This window comes from Podarcis pityusensis (assembly GCF_964106645.2).
Source record: "Podarcis pityusensis genome assembly, chromosome: 3".
NCBI classification, from domain to species: domain Eukaryota; kingdom Metazoa; phylum Chordata; class Lepidosauria; order Squamata; family Lacertidae; genus Podarcis; species Podarcis pityusensis.
Window position 1 is genome coordinate 101,608,093 of NC_138026.1, and position 20,300 is coordinate 101,628,392.

Sequence of the window (20,300 nt, forward strand, 5' to 3'; positions counted from 1 at the left end):
CAACTTGCAAAAGAAAAGGCCGTTCCACGAACCCCAACGTCCCAGGATCTTCACAGCTGAACTATTGTTATCTGCCACCCCTTGGGTCTACTCAGAGTGACATAATAGCATCTCCCACTTGCGGGAAGGGGGGACGAAATAAGCGAACAATTTTGACCTAAGCTCTGGCTTCAAAGTTGAGAATTCCCCTTCACTTAAAATAAATAAGTAAGAAAGAAATACTTGCAGCCAGGCAAAGATCAATCTATAATCAACAGTTAGCCAGGCCAATACTTAAGATAACCGACCCCGATTAAGTACTCAACGGACAGCTACTCTGGGATAGACTTTTGTTCTTTTACAGCTGCTGTTTAAGGTTTAAAGGTTTCTGATTGAAAAGTTACACAGTAACTCGTGGTGTGATGAAACGCATACAAGATCATGTACCATTATTTGCTATCTATAAACTAAAGGGATATTACACAGCTTCAAGCCATACAGCGATAAGGCTGTTTCTTTCTTGCAGCTCTTTTGTTTATTAATTAACCGCCTTTCAGGGGTTTCCTAATTCTACTTAAGCTGAAACCACTACGGCCCTTTCCCATTTTGTCAACATCTTCAACAATGCCAAGTGTAGCCAAGGTTTGCTGATTATATGAAAGTTTAATGCTCACAGCCTACTATTAAAAGTTATGTGAGTACAAAGTTAAGTGACACTTAAAAAGAGGGAGGTGAAACAGCAATTCTAAGTAACAGAATTGGTTCAACAATTAATACTTTATGGCTTTTCAAATAAAATGTATTCGGTCAAAGAAAGTGGATATACTTCAGAAGTATGATTAGAGTGAATTTTCTTATATTTCTGCATGGGTAAGTGGCCAAGTGAGATTTGCTTCATGTTTGATAAGGCAATGACTTCATTCCAACAAAACATGGTTAGGACAGGCTGCCAGATGGTGGTATTTGTACCTTGCCCATCTGATTGGGTTGCCCCAGCCACTCTGGGTGGCTTCCAGCATATACAAAAACATAATAAAACATTGAACATTAAAAACTTCCCTAAACAGGGCTGCCTTCAGATGCCTTCCAAAGATTGCAGAGTTACTTATCTCATGGACATCTGATGGGAGGGCGTTCCACAGGGAGGGTGCCACTGAACTGTAAACTAGTACCTGTATAGACAATATTGCTACTGATGAGCCAATATTGCTGTTTTCTACAACTGTTCAGGTTCCCTTTTGGTGATGGGGGGGGATGTTTTGTGAAATTTTACTGGGGGGTAGAAGAGTGAACACACAGAAAACTGCATTGTGCCGAGTCGCACCATTGCTCTCTCTAGCTCTGTAATGTCTACTCAGCCTGGCAGCAACAGGCCAGGATTTCTGACAAGGCTCCCACCCAGTTCTAAGTGGACATTCATGGATTGAATCTGAGACCTTTTGCATGCAAAGCAGATACTCTACCACTGAGCTACGGTCCTTGCCCAATATATCCTGTTGGAGATACATTCCTCTTAGGGATGAGGACAGTGAGAGGGCTTTGTTTGCCTTCAGCAGCATGGGCATGTGGCAAGGTTACTGTAGTAGGCAAACAAACCTCAGCAGCTTGGTCTATTTTATGGTTCAGTAACAAAATATGTATTAGGGCGCCATCTGCTGGGGCATTTAGAACACGGTATGGAGAAAATAAAGATACCGGAAGGTGTTATAAAGAACTAATAATAATAATTTTTTAGGTGCAGGCTTTCCAGTCAAGTTTGTTTTGATATGCATGATGTTAGTATTCAGACACTGCCAATCACTTTGCAAAGCATCAAATTGGTATCCTGTATGCATCGCAACATGGTGTATAAATTGTATTCTCATGCTAAAAAGGTTAAAATTGTCTTTTTCATCCTACACTTCCCAGCTATCGGGGCAGGGGGCGGGGTGGGGCGAATCAGCAATGCGGAGCATTGTGGGGCAGAGGCAATGCTTAACAGATGTGAAAAATAATTTCAGCGAGGCAATATAACCTGGTACAAAACATTTAATGTAAAAATAACAGCAAAGGACATTAAACTTAATGACCATTATTAAGAGGGTGCAGTCAACCTTGGTTGATCTCTCAAGGAAATTTCTGAGATGCAGGCCCTTTGGAAGAATGACTAATCTCTGTGGTTAGGTAGTACTGAACTGTTTCTTTCCTGGCCATTTGCTGACTGATTGGGAGTGTGGAGGCATATTTCATGCCGGGTATCGTACTTTTCATGTACAGGTGAACAGCTTTTGAGCTGAAAGCACAAATGATAGTATTCTAGTACTGAATCGCTTAAGCTACAAGGGTAATCAAGTAGTTGCATATGTGGAAAAGCTTGTATTTGTGTCTACGTAGGGAAAGAATGCTTTTTGAAAAAGCATTTTCCGTCATGGTTGAAAATAGAATTAAGTTTTGAACTCTTAAAGTCTTAGAACTTTGAGATTTGTCTGTGAATGGATCCTGAAGCACAATGAGAAAAGGAATATGAACTGCCATGTCAGAGAACAAGAGCAACTCGTGGGGTAAAATCAGCAAATCAGATCAGCAGGTGGCCAGCATGCAGTGCATGGGAAGAAACAGTTTAGCAGCTTTGCTTCCTACAACAGCTGCAATAAAAACTCTGCTTATGAGAGCATTCAGAGAAGCATTCGTCAGCAGAAAGTTGGATGGAGATTCAAGGGATTGAAGTACGGAGTATCTAGGCCTTATTCCTACAACGCCGTTCACATTTATGACCTGTCTGTGCCTTCACAGTGTGGTTCACAAGTTGTAATCGGCAGTGAGCAAATCATACGCATTCGTGTTTTCAAGTTTTCTGCACGTGTCATTTCCAGCTTCGAGCAAGCTTAGCATTTTAAGGCAAGTGGATATTCTTTCATTCCGAATAGTTAATTGCGTGAGTTCCGAAGATCGGGAAAATTCAGGAGCTGAAGGCATTTCTCCAAGAAGCTGGGTCACATGTTTGGCTTGATCAGATGCTAATGTTGCCAACTGGTGCAACTTTCCCTGATCACATGGATTGACATGAGTCACTGGTATGAGCAGGAAGAGGTGTTTACGCAGCTGACGCACCTTCGTTAATTTCTCAGCCCAGAAATTTGCTTCTCCTTTGTCAAACAGATAGTCATTTTCCACCTGCACGTAAAACCAGCAATAATCAATGTATTGGCAATGGTATGAGATAAACAACCCCTATGCAAAATTGTTCACATGCACCAGAAAAAAATTGCTCAGTCTTAAGCAAGGCATATATGCACGTTGACTTGGAAGTAAGCCACTCTGTGGACACTGTATGCGTACCCTTTTTGATGTCAATATCACTTCTCCTGAGAAGTGCAGGAGGCGAACTCGTCTGACTGCCTTCCTTCTCCCCCATGGTGCAGGCAGTATTGCAGCTCTTGTTGCCACATGCATGCATAGTTCAATGGCCACACTGAATCTCATTAAATTGCTCGGGTAAAAATGAAATGGAACTATATCCAGAATGATTGTGCATGAGATGAATTATTATATTTATTTAAATAACGGATATTAAAAGTTGCCTTGAAACATTAAGATATGTCTGCTTGAGATATACAGTGGTACCTCGGTTTAAGAACAGCCCTGTTCACAAACAATTCGGTTTACGAACTCCACAAAACCGGAAGCAGTGTCCTGGTTTGTGAACTTTACCTCGGTCTAAGAACGGAATCCGAGCGGTGGAAGGGCACCGGCGGCGGGAGGCCTCATTAGGCAAAGTGCACCTCGGTTTAAGAACGGCTTTGGTTTAAGAACTGACTTCCGGAACGGATTAAGTTCGTAAACTGAGGTACCACTGTACAGAGTCAGCTTGCTGTTCAGTGAAACCCTACCGTATTTCACAAAGTTAAATGTGCCTAGCAGAATACTGTACAGGCAACTCTTCATTTGGAATTTGAGCAAGGAGGTTTGAAGGGAGTCTGGTAAGTGTTGCTGGTTTTTTAAAGGGTTTTCCAAGGGTTTCCAGAGGGTGTTTGCATCTCCAATGGTGCTTCAAATATACGCAATTTCACTGATTTGCATAGGGCCTCGGAACATAGCCCCCACATAAATGGGGATTTGCTTGTCTTGTATTGTAAAGAGATACGAGTCGGTTTTTAAAAAAACGAAAACGACACGAGTTTGCAAAGAGCAGAAGAGCATCAAACAGATATGCTAACCTACAGCTTATGAAAAGTTTTACGGCACGTTCATGTATCAGGTGTTGGGCACCTCTGTGCTATAATACCTGCACACAGTGAAGAGATAGTGCTGGCTGATTTACTAGAAGTGTGATGGGGATGCTTCAGTTTCAGTAACTTTCAACAGTCTCAAATAAAGGGATTTGATATGGTCTTCAAATTCATCCCGGAGTAACATTGCACGAAGGGCAAATTTTGTGTGGATGTTTATTGCACTGCACGTAAAAGGCTGTGGTGTGTAACATCACTGAAGCAGTCAAATACAACACTTCCTGTTTGGACAGAGTGGACAGAGTTGCTCCAGCCAGGAGGACTTCCTGTCATACCTGGTCTGGAGCATCCTCTCCCTGTGTGTGACCAAGTAGATGGGCGTGACCCTACAAAAGGGCTAGCCATGCAGCCATCTTCCTCTTGACTCTTGATGCCTTGTCTACATTTTGCCCTTTTGCTGTCTGCTGGCTCTCAGTCACCAGCACATGGGCTCATCCCTCACGGAGCAGGAACCCACACTTTTCTCTGAAACTGTAACTACAATATAAAGCCTGCCTTCAGGACCATCCTGTGAAGTGAGTGTAAGTAAACCTCATCATTACTTTTAAAAGAAGACTGTTGTGTCATTATTGTTTTTAAGAGGGAACTAGAGGGGATTTACCAGGAACAATACAATCTAGACAAGCCAGACTGGATTGCTTAATTCAAATGATTCTCTTGAATCTATCAACTAGTTTCCTGCAATGTACAGTGGTATCTCAGGTTACATACGCTTCAGGTTACATAGGCTTCAGGTTACAGACTCCGCTAACCCAGAAATAGTGCTTCAGGTTAAGAAATTTGCTTCAGGATGAGAACAGAAATTGTGCTCTGGCGACGCAGCGGCAGCGGGAGGCCCCATTAGCTAAAGTGGTCTTCAGGTATAGAACAGTTTCAGGTTAAGAACAGACCTCCAGAACGAATTAAGTACTTAACCTGAGGTACCACTGTACAAGGGAATGTGCTCTGCTACTAGCTCACTAGCATGAGTAAGGAAGGATAATATTTAATCAATATATCCTCTCCTACTGTCCTCACCATTTCTACAAAGGCTGGTTCAGATGTAAATATGTGTACAAAAAATCCATGGCGTGCCTTGCTTCCTGCTTCCTTGTCCCTTCTGACACACCCAGCTTGGGCGACTCTATCCTAGCATGTTAAAATGTGATGCCCAGAGAAATCGGTTTTATGAACCAAGAGTGGACATCATTCACATTCATAAGTGAGTGGTACAATTACTGAATTGGTATCACATTTTAAAAAAAGCAAACCATAGTTCCGATGTTAACATCTCTTCTGCGTTCCAAAAGCATGCTTCCATGCGACCTTGAAAGAAATCCTGCAAAAAGGCAATTGATTGCACTGAAAAACCGAAGCATTCCCTAGCTGTGGTCAAGCACTGGTTAGCTGACTTACGAAGGTTGTAGTCTCTAAATCTTCTTTTCCTAGCAGCCACTCCAGTAAGATTAAGACCCCAGCGCTGGTCTGCTCCCACTGCTGCAGCAGTTCACACAATATAAAAAATGTTAAATCCATGGCCATTGCTGCATTCACCACTTGGAAGCCAAGCTCTGCAGGGAGAAAGTAAAAATGATTCTCTAAGCGTATCCATATAAACATGTATTATGCCAAAAAAGAAAAACACAGGAATTGTTAAGATCATGCAAATCAAAACCCTTTATTTACCTTAAAAAAAAAAAAAAAACCGGCTGCCATTGTTCAACTTTTAAAATATGTTAGAATTTAGTGACAAGGAGTAGGCATTTGATGGCTGACAGATAGTTTCGGGTAACCTTGAAATTATGAGCTGTATGTGATTGTTTTAAATGTTTTTAATGATGAACTGGTTCTAGGTTTTTAAAACTATTTTAATTGTTTCAAACATGTTTTTTTATTATTATTTATAATTGTGTTTTTTATATATATCACCAATGTGTTTGCCACCCCTCACTCTCTTAGGAGGAAGGGTGGGATATAAATTTAATAAATAAATATACCAAGAGTCATAATAATAAGTTGGCCACTGGGATGGAGAAATTCATTTTAATGCTCAGCTTAGGTGTCATATGCAAGACTTGAATCTCAGAGCCTAGTCTCTTCAGGACAGTTTCAATTTCTGTCCCAAATCATCTTACTCTCGTGGGCAAGCTGTCAGGTGTAGCTAGCAGAAAACACTGATGAATGCTACTTGCATATGCACCTTTCAGCAAGCATAGGCAAAACACCTCAAATAGGTGATATTCCTGTTTTAAATCAAGAAATAGACCATACCAATATACAGCGGTACCTTGGGTTACAGATGCTTCAGGTTACAGACGCTTCAGGTTAAGAACAGAAATTGTGCGGTGGCGGCGCGGCAGCAGTGGGAGGCCCCATTAGCTAAAGTGGTACCTCAGGTTAAGAACAGTTTCAGGTTAAGAACGGCCCTCCAGACCGAATTAAGTTCTTAACCCAAGGTACCAAGTACATATACATATACAATGTGTCCAGTATACCTGAAGGAGCATCTCCACCCCAATCGTTCAGCCCAGACACTGAGGTCCAGTGCCGAGGGCCTTCTGGTGGTTCCCTCACTGCGAGAAATTAGGTTACAGGGAACCAGGCAGAGGGCCTTCTCAGTAGTGGCACCTGCCCTGTGGAACGCCCTCCCACCAGATGTCAAAGAGATAAACAACTACCAGAGTTTTAGAAGGCATCTGAAGGCAGACCTGTTTAGGGAAGCTTTTAATATCTGAAGGACTATTGTATTTTAATATTTTGTTGGAAGCCGTCCAGAGTGGCTGGGGAAACCCAGCCAGATGGGCGGGGTATAAATAGATTATTATGATTATGATTATTATGATTATAAAAGCTGCTCAAGCACGGGCAGCAGTTGGGTATTCCATTCGTGTATGTGGGGGACTGGCAGAGCGAGGCTAAAGCAATGCCCTCCCCCCCTCCATGAATTGGGGGAGCAAAGCTATAGTAAAGGAAGACGCAGGAAAAGATGTGGCCAAAGAGGACCATCATTTCTGCAGAACCTATTTCCAAAGTTCAACATTTGAGCTGGCACATTTGCCTGCAACAGAGCAGCAGCTATGGCTTGCAAACTGTACCTCCTTCAGAGTTAATTTAATTTGTTTATTGTAACAACTCCCCCTTTAATTAAGTTCTATTGTGGCCTACAATAAAGTCCAACTGTTCCTTACATCTCATCTCAAATCATTTATGCTGAAACTGTTAAGAATCCAGGCTATTAAGCAAAACATTCTTAAACTAGTCTCCTGAAAGAACCAGCAACAGCCAACACAGAAAAGTTTAAAGGAAGTCCAAAATTTGGTGGTCTGTGAAGGGGAAGTTATAGTGGATTGTTTAATATAAAAATCATAAACTATCAAATGTCTTGTTTATCAGGTTCCAGAGTTGTAGAAGGTGGGAGTTCTAAAGTGCAAAAAGCAAGCTATTTAAATGGTTAAAGTACAGGCCATCCTTTGTTTCTTCAACCCAGCAATTACATAAAAAGCTTAAGCATGAATACCACACACTTCAAATAAAAACAATGGAAGATTTAAAAACTTTTTTCAGAAAAAAAAGACAGGTATTTTAAGCTTCAGGAAGAACTTTTTTTAAAAAAAGAAAAGGTAGGAGCTACAGTGTTTTGAGTCGTCTTTGTTAATCCATTTAATGTAGAGCAAGACCTCCCACACACATATTCATATACCAGAAGACTTTTGATCATGCCAGATGTAAACATTTCTCTTGTTAGACTACTATGTGGCTTCAAAAATATACAACCTCTTCTTCTTAATCCCATCCCCCCAAGGAGAATTGTAGGAATGTACCAACAGGCTGTTTTCAACCATATTGAGGAGCCAGATATATTGTGCACGCTGAAGAAAGCATAATATATAACCTGCAGTTTTGAAAATGGTATTTGCGAACAAAGAAATTCTGATGTTCTGTGTTTACTAATCACTTCCCTGTTGGCTTATATGAGGCATTGTAAAATACCGTATTTTTTGCTCTATAAGACTCACTTTTTCCCTCCTAAAAAGTAAGGGGAAATGTGTGTGCGTCTTATGGAGCGAATGCAGGCTGCACACCTATCACAGAAGCCAGAACAGCAAGAGGGATTGCTGCTTTCACTGCATAGCGATCCCTCTTGCTGTTCTGGCTTCTGAGAATTTTTTTTTCTTCCTTGTTTTCCTCCTCCAAAAACTAGGTGCGTCTTGTGGTCTGGTGCGTCTTATAGAGCGAAAAATACGGTAATTTAATCTCGGCGCCAAGAAGTGTTTGCTGCTGAAGAACATCTGCGGTGATGTCCAATGTTAGTCATACTACTGAAATCAATGGGTCTACTCTGAGCATGACGTAGCTGATTATCATCACTCATATTTGGGACAAATACTGAGCTCGGCCAATTCAGTCTTTACAAATCGATGGGTCAGAAATCATCACCATAGTATTCTCTGAAAGAAGAACTTTCCACCCTGCAAAGCTGAAAGATGAAGGGAATGCAATCATTCAGATTAATTATTTTCATTTTATTGGTTTTTCAGTGATGCACATATTGCACAACACAGAAATGGAACAGAACAAGAAATATTAAAAAAAAACAGTTTTAGGGGAATTTTTCTGTAGTTAGGTAATACTATGGGATTAAATAAAAGAAGGCTGGGCACTTTTAAATCTTACTCATCAGTGGAGTTGACTTTCTCAGGATCCTACCCATGGACATTACTACACCAGTCTAGGCATATAAGCATCTTATAAATACCCACCATGATTCAGTTAAGTTTAGTTCTTGATTTTAAGCCAGTTCAATTTTAGTTAAGTTAAGGTACTAAATCAAATACAGTGGTGCCTCGCAAGACGAAAAGAATCCGTTCCGCGAGTCTCTTCGTCTTGCAGGTTTTTTCGTCTTGCGAAGCAAGCCCATTAGCGGATTAGTGCTACAGTATTAGCGGCTTAGCAGGCTTAGTGGATCAGCTGATAAGCGGCTTAACGATAAGCTGATAAGCGGCTTAACGATCAGCTGATAAGCGCTTAATGATAAGATGATAAGCGGCTTAACGATCAGCTGATAAGCGGCTTAGCATCAGCTGTTAAGCGGCTTAGCCATCAGCTGATAAGCGGTTTAGCGGCTTGGGGAAAAGGGGGGGGGGAAGGAAAAAAACCCCGCAGGAACTCGCAAGACATTTTTGTCTTGCGAAGCAAGCACATAGGAAATTCGTTTTGCGAAGCACCTCCAAAACGGAAAACCCTTTCGTCTAGCGGGTTTTCCGTCTTGCGAGGCATTCGTCTTGCGGGGCACCACTGTAGGTTGGTATGTAGGTTATTGGAGCAGGAACTGGCAAGCCACTCCAGTATCCCTGCCAAGAACATGGACAAAGACAACAGGCATATGAGGGCCTGGCGTGCTCTGGTCCATGGGGTCACGAAGTGTCGGACACAACTAAAGGACTAAACAACAACAACAATGTGGGTTATATGTTGGGCAGTTGCTTTCAAGCAGACCACTACGGTTCTCCAGGCATGCTAAGCTGGATCACAAAGGAGTGTGTGTCCAACAAAGTAGTATTGGGGACTTCTCTACAGCCTGAGGCCTCCAGGAGACAGACTGGGCCCTCTCTGCCACCCAACTGTCTCTGTTCATTAGGTCAGGAACGCAGAAGGGACCAGCCTACGACCCTCAAGCCATATTGAGTCCGAGTCTCTAGGCCCTGGCCAGTGATTTTATTCCCGCACTGTAGCCAAGAGACACTTTTGGGCATGCCTTGGTGCTCTCCAGGAATATTTTGCAGATCCATTCTGAAGATGGTCTCCAGTCCAATTCAAAAATTAATCTGAGAAACTCAGACCTCTGAATCATTGCTGGCATGTGGCAGCAGCTCACAAACCCAAACGACACTCAAGCCAGCCGTGTGCATTTCCCATAGTGCAGTTGGAAGAGTTTTTGGATCAAAAATTACTGGGATGTGACATTGGCAGCACAAAGGACTACACAAAAATCAATCAGATTTAAACCCCTCTTGCGCATTCCTATGGCACGGTTTAATAAACCCTTTCAACTATAAGAGCAGCTAAGAGAATTCAATAGCATAAAAAATCCCATGCTGTATTTGTATTTTTTAAAAAAAAAATATGGTTTTGTTGCAAAATGATTGCCGCCAGTAGGAATACCACAGAGGACGTGTTTAGGACATTTTACCACTTGCCTCTTTTATAACCTTACATAAAACCTGGTTACTCAGCAAGGGGGGAAATTCAATATATCTTGCATGTTTGACTAGCTGTTAAAAATATTTATTAAATTTCACTGCTGAGGAATTTTCGTGGATCTCATTTGCCCTCCCCTTTTGAAGACCCAAACTTGTATTAACTGGAGGCTGAGTCGAGGAGGGAAAGGCACCGTTTACTATGGTTTGCTAGCCCAAATAAAGAGTATTTGGAGAATAACAAGAGTTTAGAAACAGAAAATAATGTTGGAAAATATATGGACCAAGAATTCAGTTGCCAGATTGTTTCCTTTTTTTTTTCCCCCCTGCAAGCCAGAAACACTACTTGTCGAAACTTAACCATGTGTATTTCAGTGCCAATACCACTTCATTAATATCACCAGGAGCCTAAGTGGAACACACACAGATACTACAAATTCCTTTCTCTCCACTCCTCCTCCCTAAAGCTCAATAAGCCATTGGGTTGGATGGTTATGTAGTCCCAGCCACCAACACAGAGTGGGGGTGGAAGGTAGAATTTTCTACTTTTAACTGTTGAATTAGAGTGGAAATACTAACAGTTTTCTATCTGGTAAACAGGAGTGCTGCTTTCTGCTCTTAAGTCCCACCTTTTCTCAGAACCCTCAAATGCTGAGTAGCCAAGGTGCAAAGTACAATTTAATTCATAGGCCAGGGGTAGGCAACCTAAGGCCCGTGGGCCGGATGTGGCCCACTCACCTTCTCAATCCGGCCCACGGACGGTGAGTAGAATGTGTCCTTTTATTTAAAATGCATCTCTGGGTTATTTGTGGGACCTGCCTGGTGTTTTTACATGAGTAGAATGTATGCTTTTATTTAAAATGCATCTCTGGGTTATTTGTGGGGCACAGGAATTCGTTCATATTTTCCCCCCAAAATATAGTCTGCCCCTCCACATGGTCTGAGGGACGGTGGACCGGCCCACAGCTGAAAAAGGTTGCTGGTCCCTGTTATAGGCTATCATTGCACCCAGGGAGCTCAGGCTGGCAAGCACGGAAAAGTTAAAGCAATACAATCAAATAGAAAACAAAAACGTATTTGGAATATTAAAAGCAAACGGAAAACATTTAATATAAAAAACATATTAAAAATATGAACCTCCAGGGAATTGATACACAGACCAAAGTATGTCAACTTTTTGACCACAATGCAAAAGGGATTTGTATTTGGGCTGCTTGAACCCAAGTAACTAAGTAATGCACTATACAATGGCTGAAACTAAAATGAAATGTGTATGCGGGGGAGGAGGAAATTGCTTCTTTTTGGGGTGATCCCCAAACTGATTAACTATAATTAATGAAGAAAACTGCATTTATTATCTGATGAAAATATACATAAGGTCCACCTAGACAGATGTTAGTGGCATAAAGGTAAAGGTACCCCTGCCCGTACGGGCCAGTCGTGACCGACTCTAGGGTTGCGCGCTCATCTCGCTCAAGAGGCCGGGAGCCAGCGCCGTCCGAAGACACTTCCGGGTCACGTGGCAAGCGTGACGAAGCTGCTCTGGCGAGCCAGCACCAGTGCCGCACACGGAAACGCCGTTTACCTTCCCGCTATAAAGCGGTACCTATTTATCTCCTTGCACTTAGGGGTGCTTTCGAGCTGCTAGGTGGGCAGGAGCTGGGACCGAACGATGGGAGCTCACCCTGCCGCGGGGATTCGAACCGCCGACCATACGATCGGCAAGTCCTAGGCACTGAGGTTTTACCCACAGCGCCACCCGCGTCCCGTTAGTGGCATAGCCCAATCTAAATAGTGAATGCTGCATTGATGCTCTGTCCGTGAACATTCTCAGGTGAATGATAGAGACACAGGTTGTCTTCCACTTTGGGAGATTGTCTCTTTTGTTTTAAAGCAAGAATAAGGAGGAGGATTTTCTTATATAGTTTATTTCTTTCGCTTTTGCAAAAAGATAAAAACAAGCCTCAGTAAGTTCAGAAATGTCTTTTAAAATTAAAGAGTTTGATTTACCGTTATTGGCTATCAGTTTAAGATCTCTTCTCTCAGCATTACATCCAAGGACTGAGTCAGTGTTGCTGCTTTTTCAAATTAGCCCTCCTTCAATCTTAAAAGGCCAAGAGAAACTTCACTATGAGATACCAGAGCACTGCTGATGGGGCTAACTGAAACTCCTTTAGCAAATGGTCAGCATCCCGTGATCTTATCTTCATTTGTTTCATTGATCTCTGCCATCGCCACCTCTGTCATGAAGGCAGCCATATTCTAAATGGCAGTGTTGCTTCACACAGAAGACAGGGCTCAGACATCCTAATGCTAAATTAGTTGTGGCAACATCAGGAACAAAGAAGAGTGTGCACTTGTAGACAATGGGCCTTGGAGACTGCAAAAGGCTATGCCTGGGTGTCATGGACTGCTTGCACACACAGGAATGGTGGGAGGAACCAGATGGAGAACCACCAAGGGGAAAAGGCTCAGATCCTGGGGAGTGTTGTTGGTGTGATGACAATGAGTGGTCAGAAGGAGAAGACTGGAGAGGTCAGAAGCTGAAGGAGTAACAGGGCTTAGTGAGCTGGGAGTTGGGCGGAGATAAGTCAAGAATCAGAAGCTGAAGCTGGTAAGTGGGAAAAGGGAGGTCAAGAGTTAAAAACTTGGCCTCTCCATTCAAAAGCATCAGGTAGCAGGTGGTGGGGAAGACCTCCTAGAGTTTGTTAAGGGTGCTGGGAATTGTATCTCTGTGTGAGGGGGGAAACTACGATTCCCAGGATGTATACTAGACGTACAGTCATACCTCAGGTTACAGACGCTTCAGGTTGCGTGTTTTCGGGTTGCGCACCGCGCCGAACCCGGAAGTGCTGGAACGGGTTACTTCTGGGTTTCGGCGCTTGCACATGCGCTGAATCGCGACCAGCGCATGCGCAGATGTGGCGCTGCAGGTTGCGAACACTGCGGGTTGCGAATGTGCCTCCTGCACGGATCACATTCACAACCCGAGTGTGCACTGTACTTTAAATGTATGGTGTGGATATAGCCAGTCTCCTCTAGTATATGGTAACTTTCTCTTTCTAATCCTTCAGCTTCAGAGCAGACGGTCCATCTCACGTTTTCATGCCCAGTCCATATTTCAGTACAAGAATATGCATGTGATTTCATAAGAAAACACAGAACAGATAAACCATGGGTTTTTTATTAAGATGTGTCAGGCTGGTCACAGGTATCTCCCCTTCCTATTGTGACAAGCTTCCCTATCCCCTTTCTTCCAGAACTAGGAGAGGCATGAAAAGGGCGGAGGAGAGATTAGCTGCATGCAGGCACAGTCTCTGGGTGCTTGGAAAAGCCCTGGAGAGGAGACACAGACAGCTGCGGGGAAGCAGGGACTTCAGTCTCAGCAACGGATTTCATGGGGTAAGACCCAGAGGGAATGAGCTGCTGTGCTCACTTGCATGACACCCAGTGAAGTCTGTGGAGATCATAGTTTTGCTAATAAAGAGATAACTCCAACTTTGCACTTTGTGACTGGCACACACTGTGACTCACAGGAACATCCAATGGGAAAAGCACTTTGTTGCTAATATGAAATATAACAGCGGTGCATCATAGATTGCAACTCCCGGGAGGAGTGTTGTTGCAACGGGCACCCTATTCAGGATAGTGATACATGTCAAGAACGCTACTACTATCATTGCTTTTTAAAACAAGCCTGTTTATGGGTTGAACTATAAAAATATTTACACGTAATATATTAAGGCATCTTGTCAGACACAGAGACTGTATCAGGTATTGCCTATGGTGCATCTTAAGTTAAACCCTTTCCACAGCTTGTTCACATATACACACTAGACTGTTTATACTCAAAAACACATAGGGCAGCGTTCAGTAATTAAGAACACAAAAGCTCCATTGGATCATCTAGCCATCCTGTTTCCCTAATGTTGGGCAATTAGATGCTTTCAGGAAGTCCACCATCAGGACATGATGTCTTCCACTGCTGTTGCCTCTAATGACTAGTATTCAGTGCCTCAAGTATTTACTGCCTCTAAACCCAAAACCTCCATCGTGGCCAACAGTTCTAAATCAACCATATACCAATTCAATCAATGTTTAAAGCTAGTGATGTATCACCAAAACTTGGGGAAGAAAATTCAATCACTGGGTGAAAAAGCAAGTTCTTTATCTTAGATCCTGCTGCTAATAAATTTCATTGGACGGCCCCAAGTTTTACTGTTAGGAAGTGTGGGGGACAGGACCCTATCTGCTTGTTTCCAAACGATGTGTAATTTCATAACCCCCTGTCATCTCCACCGCTTAAGTTCTTTTTCTTAATAATTCTAGAGCTCTGGACACTTTGGCCTTTCCTCATGGAGGAGGTGCGGCAACACATTGATCATCTCAATTGCCCTTTTCTGCACCTTTCCCAGCTCTGTGACTGAACCAATCCAGCAGGCCTGGACTGACAAACACTGACCTGACAGACCACAGATAAGCTGCAGTGATGGCCTTGGGCTTTTAGATTTGTTTACTAAGAGAGGGGCACAAGTGTAGATTACTAAATTTATCTTTTGAACAGCAGCGCACATCAGCCACCATCTTAGGCCATCGTAGTTTTGACACCGGCCCAACCTGGGGCTGTTCAGAGTTTATGGCAATATTTATATTTTACTGGCCGTTTTAAAGGACTGCCTCTCAACAGTTGTGTGTTCTGGGAACTCGCTCTGTTTTACTGACGGCAAGAAACCTGTACAGGCAGGCTGGATGGTGTGTGTGTGTGTGTGTGTGTGTGTGTACAAAAGATTTAATGAAAATGTGTGAAATACTCTATGTCAAAGTACTATGCAGAAAGTGGCTGAATCCAAATGGGAACACTGTGCCATAATTGTAGCTGCAGGGCATACTCTATACAGACTTTGCAATAAAATGCATGCAACAAGCGTGGGCTGCAATCGTACACCCACCAACCAGGAACTAAGTCCTAAGGGAAGCAGGGATACTTTGGGTAGGCATGTACAGGACTGTGCTGCTGGACATGCACAGTTTGTATCCCTTCTGAGTAGAAAGTCTTTGTTTACCCTCAATGTAGGTAAACGAAGGATAATTTAAATAGCATTCTAGTGTCATAAAAGTCCTTATGGGCAATATTAGCATATTTTAACTTGGCCCATGGAAAGTATCAAGATATGTCAAAATATGCTTCTTCTAAAAGCGATTTCTCTGTCAGTCCCGTTTGTAGTTTATTCTCCGTGGTGAAGTGTCTCCCCCTTTTCTCACACACACTTGGCCCATCAAATGAAAAATTTATTATGTAAATATCTCAACACATCACAAAATAATGCATGAATTGGCCCCAAATCACAATGTGATGAGAGTAAGGATGGGTTAACCGCACAATCCTCTACTCAGCCTACTCAAAAGTAAGTCCCGTTGAGTGTAGTGGGTCCTACTCCCAGAATTGCAACCTATGCCTTCAAAAATGGAAGAAAATCCACAATTATATCTCTGAGGGATGCCAATCTGGGATGAAACACACTGCCTTGCTGAAAACTAGATTTGTGACAGCAAAAGGGCTCCAGCCGTCCGACCAGATGCAAAGGAACTGGAAGGAATCAAGGGATTCACTGGCAATTTCAGTGTTAAAACAGGGCTTCCCAGCAGGTGGCACCATAAAGCTAACCGTCCTACATGCCAAATGATGTGCAAAAATTATACCAAAATGTGTATAGAAGGCATCTATTTTCTATATGTGCACTTAAACTGTTGAATAGCGCTAGACAGTCCTAAGTATGTGCTTCAGTACAGTGCAGCAACTGTTGGGTTACAAAGCTACAAAGAGTACTGTATAGTAATGAGCAGCAATCCACTTATTCCAAAACCTATTTATGGGACCAGTTACAGATGGGTAGCCGTGTTGGTCTGCCATAGTCGAAATAAAAAAAATTCCTTCCTGTAGCACCTTAAAGACCAACTAAGTTAGTTCTTGGTATAAGCTTTCGTGTGTATCTGAAGAAGTGTGCATGCACACGAAAGCTTATACCAAGAACTAACTTAGTTGGTCTTTAAGGTGCTACAGGAAGGAATTTTTTTTATTTCGACTATTTATGGGAGATGCGCATAGCCGGATATCAAGAATTAGAAACGGACAGTGTGTCTGTACAAGAATGTCCTGCATTACTGTCTTAAACTGAAGTTTGTACAACAATATAATGATTTCTCATGGCCTGCAAAGACCCTACATGATTATTTTTTTAAAATATTATTTCCATACAAATTGCAATTATTATTATTTTTTTAATCTGTTCAAAAGAAAAGGAGTGCTGTATATAAGTTTAACTCTTCCTATAAAGTGAAGCCTTTTCAAAAGTGTATGAAATGAGATCAAAAAGAAAAAGAAAGCATTGTCAGGAGAGCAGATAGTTCAATTACCAACAGCACTGTCTTGACCGAATCCACGTATACTTTCCTCAAACAAGCAATTTAAGGAGATAAATGAGATGCCTTGTGATGCCAATGAAATGTGAGCCTTACATATTGACAGAGCCTGTTCTGGACAAATACAGAGTACGTTCATATGTTGGAAGTTTCAGTCTCAGTATGTTCATTTAGGATTGTAGCCTTATATCAGGCATAGGCAAACTCGGCCCTCCAGATATTTTGGGACTACAACTCCCATCATTCCTGACCACTGGTCCTGTTATCTAGGGATGATGGGAGTTGTAGTCCCAAAACACCTGGAGGGCCAAGTTTGCCTATGCCTGCCTTATATCCTTGTTTACCAACAGCACCCTCTTTTTCCTTAATAGTTACTATATTATTTCAAATAACTATAAAAACATGCTGTCCATTTTGCTTACTGAGCTGCTTTTCTTTTTCTTTTTTAGGTAAAGGTAAAGGGACCCCTGACCATTAGGTCCAGTCGTGACCGACTCTGGGGTTGCGGCGCTCATCTCGCTTTATTGGCCGAGGGAGCTGGCGTACAACTTCCGGGTCATGTGGCCAGCATGACAAAGCTGCTTCTGGCGAACCAGAGCAGCGCACGGAAACGCCGTTTACCTTCCCGCCAGAGCGGTACCTATTTATCTACTTGCACTTTGATGTGCTTTCGAACTGCTAGGTTGGCAGGAGCTGGGACCGAGCAACGGGAGCTCACCCCGTCGCGGGGATTCAAACCGCCAACCTTCTGATCGGCAAGTTCTAGGCTCTGTGGTTTAACCCACAGCGCCACCCGTGACCCGTTTTCTTTTTTAAAACTTTATTAAATCCCACAAAATTATATAATTACATAGCACACAAAAATGCATTATATTTTTCTATATAGAAAAACTATTCTATTCACCCATGTTTCTGTTATATTTAGACTTCATAAATTCAGTAGTTTCCATCTATCTTTTTCTATTTTCTCTTTCTTGTTTGTCTTCTCTCACTCTAATCAATTCCATACCTCATACATAATTGCTACCTTCCAATTTTTTTGTTAACCATTCTTTCTTTGTTGGTGGTGATCTATTTCACCTCAACTTTTTGTTCAACCAGCAAGAGAGCAGCTACTATTAACTTCCATATTAACTTTATTCTCACTATTCTCACTTAATCAGCTGTCATTTGTCTGAAGGGATCTCACTTTAAATTGCACTCTTTAAGTGTCACTAAAAAAATGCCTACAGAGGTCTTCAACCCTTATTTTCATTTGTCCTCAAGATTCCTTATCTGAAATACTCAACAGAACTTTCAGCACTTCAATGTGCCTTTAGTTGGGAAGTCTTGTCTTAATACTAAGACACCTTAGCAAAATAAACGCCATTGCAATTTGGTGAACAGTTTGCATCTCCCACTGTTTTGATAAACTTATCAAAGGTATATTTGCTTAAGGATAAATGAGTGGTATGGTTAATTCCTGGTACACACATGCAGTAATAGAATCAAAGTCAAGAGTCTGGAGGCACCTTAAATGCTAACACGTTTATTGTGTCATGAGCTTTTGGGGACTATTACACACTTCATTAGATGCATGGAGTGTTATCCACAGTTGGCATAGTGAAAAAAAGGTGTAAACAGAAGCTTATGCAAGGTCATGAAATGCAAGAGCTACATCATGTGACATTTCAATGCAAAGCTCAAATTAATGTTCATGGTCATTGTACTTATCTTGGATATATCTGAGCTTTGCTTATAAATGGGTGGCAAACTACCTTTTGCATTTTGTGGCCTTTTGTTCATTTTATTTTTTATAGCTGTGTAAATCAAGGGACGTGGGTGGCTCTGTGGGTTAAACCACAGAGCCCAGGATTTGCTGATCAGAAGGTTGGCGGTTCGAATCCCCGTGACGGGGCGAGCTCCCGTTGCTCGGTCCCTGCTCCTGCCAACCTAGCAGTTCGAAAGCACGTCAAAGTGCAAGTAGATAAATAGGTACCGCTCCGGCGGCAAGGTAAACAGCGTTTCCGTGCGCTGCTCTGGTTCGCCAGAAGCGGCTTAGTCATGCTGGCCACATGACCTGGAAGCTGTACGCCGGCTCCCTCGGCCAATAAAGCGAGATGAGCGCTGCAACCCCAGAGTCAGCCACGACTGGACCTAATGGTCAGGGGTCCCTTTACCTTTACTAAACCAAGGACAAAATCATGCAGTTGCCGAAATGGGCTTATGCCATAAAGACCTAGTTTTTAAAGGTACTAAGTGACTGTCAGTTGCAGAATTCATCTGCAAAAGTCTCAGAATTTGGGGAAAAAATTACATTTATGTTTTTATAAAGGCAGACACTGTTTTCCAAAACGGGGGGGGGGGGGGGGAGAAAATCAGGGAGGGCTTCCAGGAAAAAGAACAATGCACAATTCCTGTCCTTCAAACCTTACTGTTTTGCTGAACCACCCTTCCACTGCACAGCAGTGCTTGGGACAAAACATCCCAAGTGATACAGCATGTACACACATGCACATCCCTGCGCAAAAACACTCAGGAATCTACAGTCAAGATTTTCTAATGGTGGTAAAAAAGTAAATTAAGAAAGCAACCTTATTTGCCTTTTTTCATAATTCTGCTTACAGTGCATTTATTTAATGGCAAGAATGTGCAGCATCTTCTTCATTCAGCATCATAAATTTGTCCCAATATTTCTGGCCAACAAGACTGGTGGGGCTGAAGCATACCAGTTTCTATAGTCCAAAGAAGGGGTGAAACCTGGCTGCCTTTTAACTCCACAACCCCAGTTTACACAGCCTTCTCACCTTCCTCTCCTAAACCCTCCTCTAGTATCAATGCCCATCTGAGCAGAGGCTTTTCACACTTACACACCCTTGGGAGATCTAGTAAATCACTTAAAAGGAAGACAGGAGATAGGAGAGTCTTTGCAATGTTAGACATTAGCCCTGGAACTCATCACTGCCACCACAGAAGATGTCATCAAGTCATGACGAGCAAGTGTGATTTCCAAACTTCCAGCTGTCTTATATCACCAATTTATTTTTAAGGTTCAGAAGACACAACCGGACTCTAATCTCTCTACATTTTAGTCTAGATAAAATAGTCCTCCTACACCCACAGTCTATTAACTATATTGTTTCATCTTGTAGTTCATGCTGTGGTTTTAACACACTCTCATTCTGGGTTACAAAAACAGGGTATTACATGTCAGAGATTAGCAAAGCAACTCAGGGGCCTAAGCGTCTGCTGTAATAGCAAGGCAAGTCATGCACTCAGATTTCTTCTATTTTTTTGCCTTGAGTATAAAACTGTTTTGCAGAGTTAGGCCACGGTTGGCTTCTCCAGCACCCAGTCTCTTTACCAAACTGGGAAATTCTTTATTTGGATGGTAGAGGTTTACAGTCTTCTTGCCATCTTAAATCCGACTGATATCAGAAACAAACAAAGCTTACATATAGCTTCCTCTCTTTTAAAA

General features: G+C 42.4%; 1 protein-coding gene across 3 annotated transcripts in view; it reads right to left on the minus strand.

The window, feature by feature from the left end:
* Nucleotides 1–1,989: 1,989 nt before the first annotated feature.
* THADA (THADA armadillo repeat containing) overlaps nucleotides 1,990–20,300 on the minus strand; it is a 144,218-nt gene continuing 125,907 nt past the window's right edge. For all 3 annotated transcript variants that reach the window (XM_080998114.1, XM_080998113.1, XM_080998115.1), the window contains exons 37-38: nucleotides 5,643–5,797; nucleotides 1,990–3,132 (exon numbers count right to left, since the gene is read on the minus strand). In XM_080998114.1, coding sequence (XP_080854240.1) covers nucleotides 2,758–3,132; nucleotides 5,643–5,797 — 530 coding nt within the window. In that variant the 3' untranslated portion in view covers nucleotides 1,990–2,757. The remainder of the gene's footprint in view (nucleotides 3,133–5,642; nucleotides 5,798–20,300) is intronic.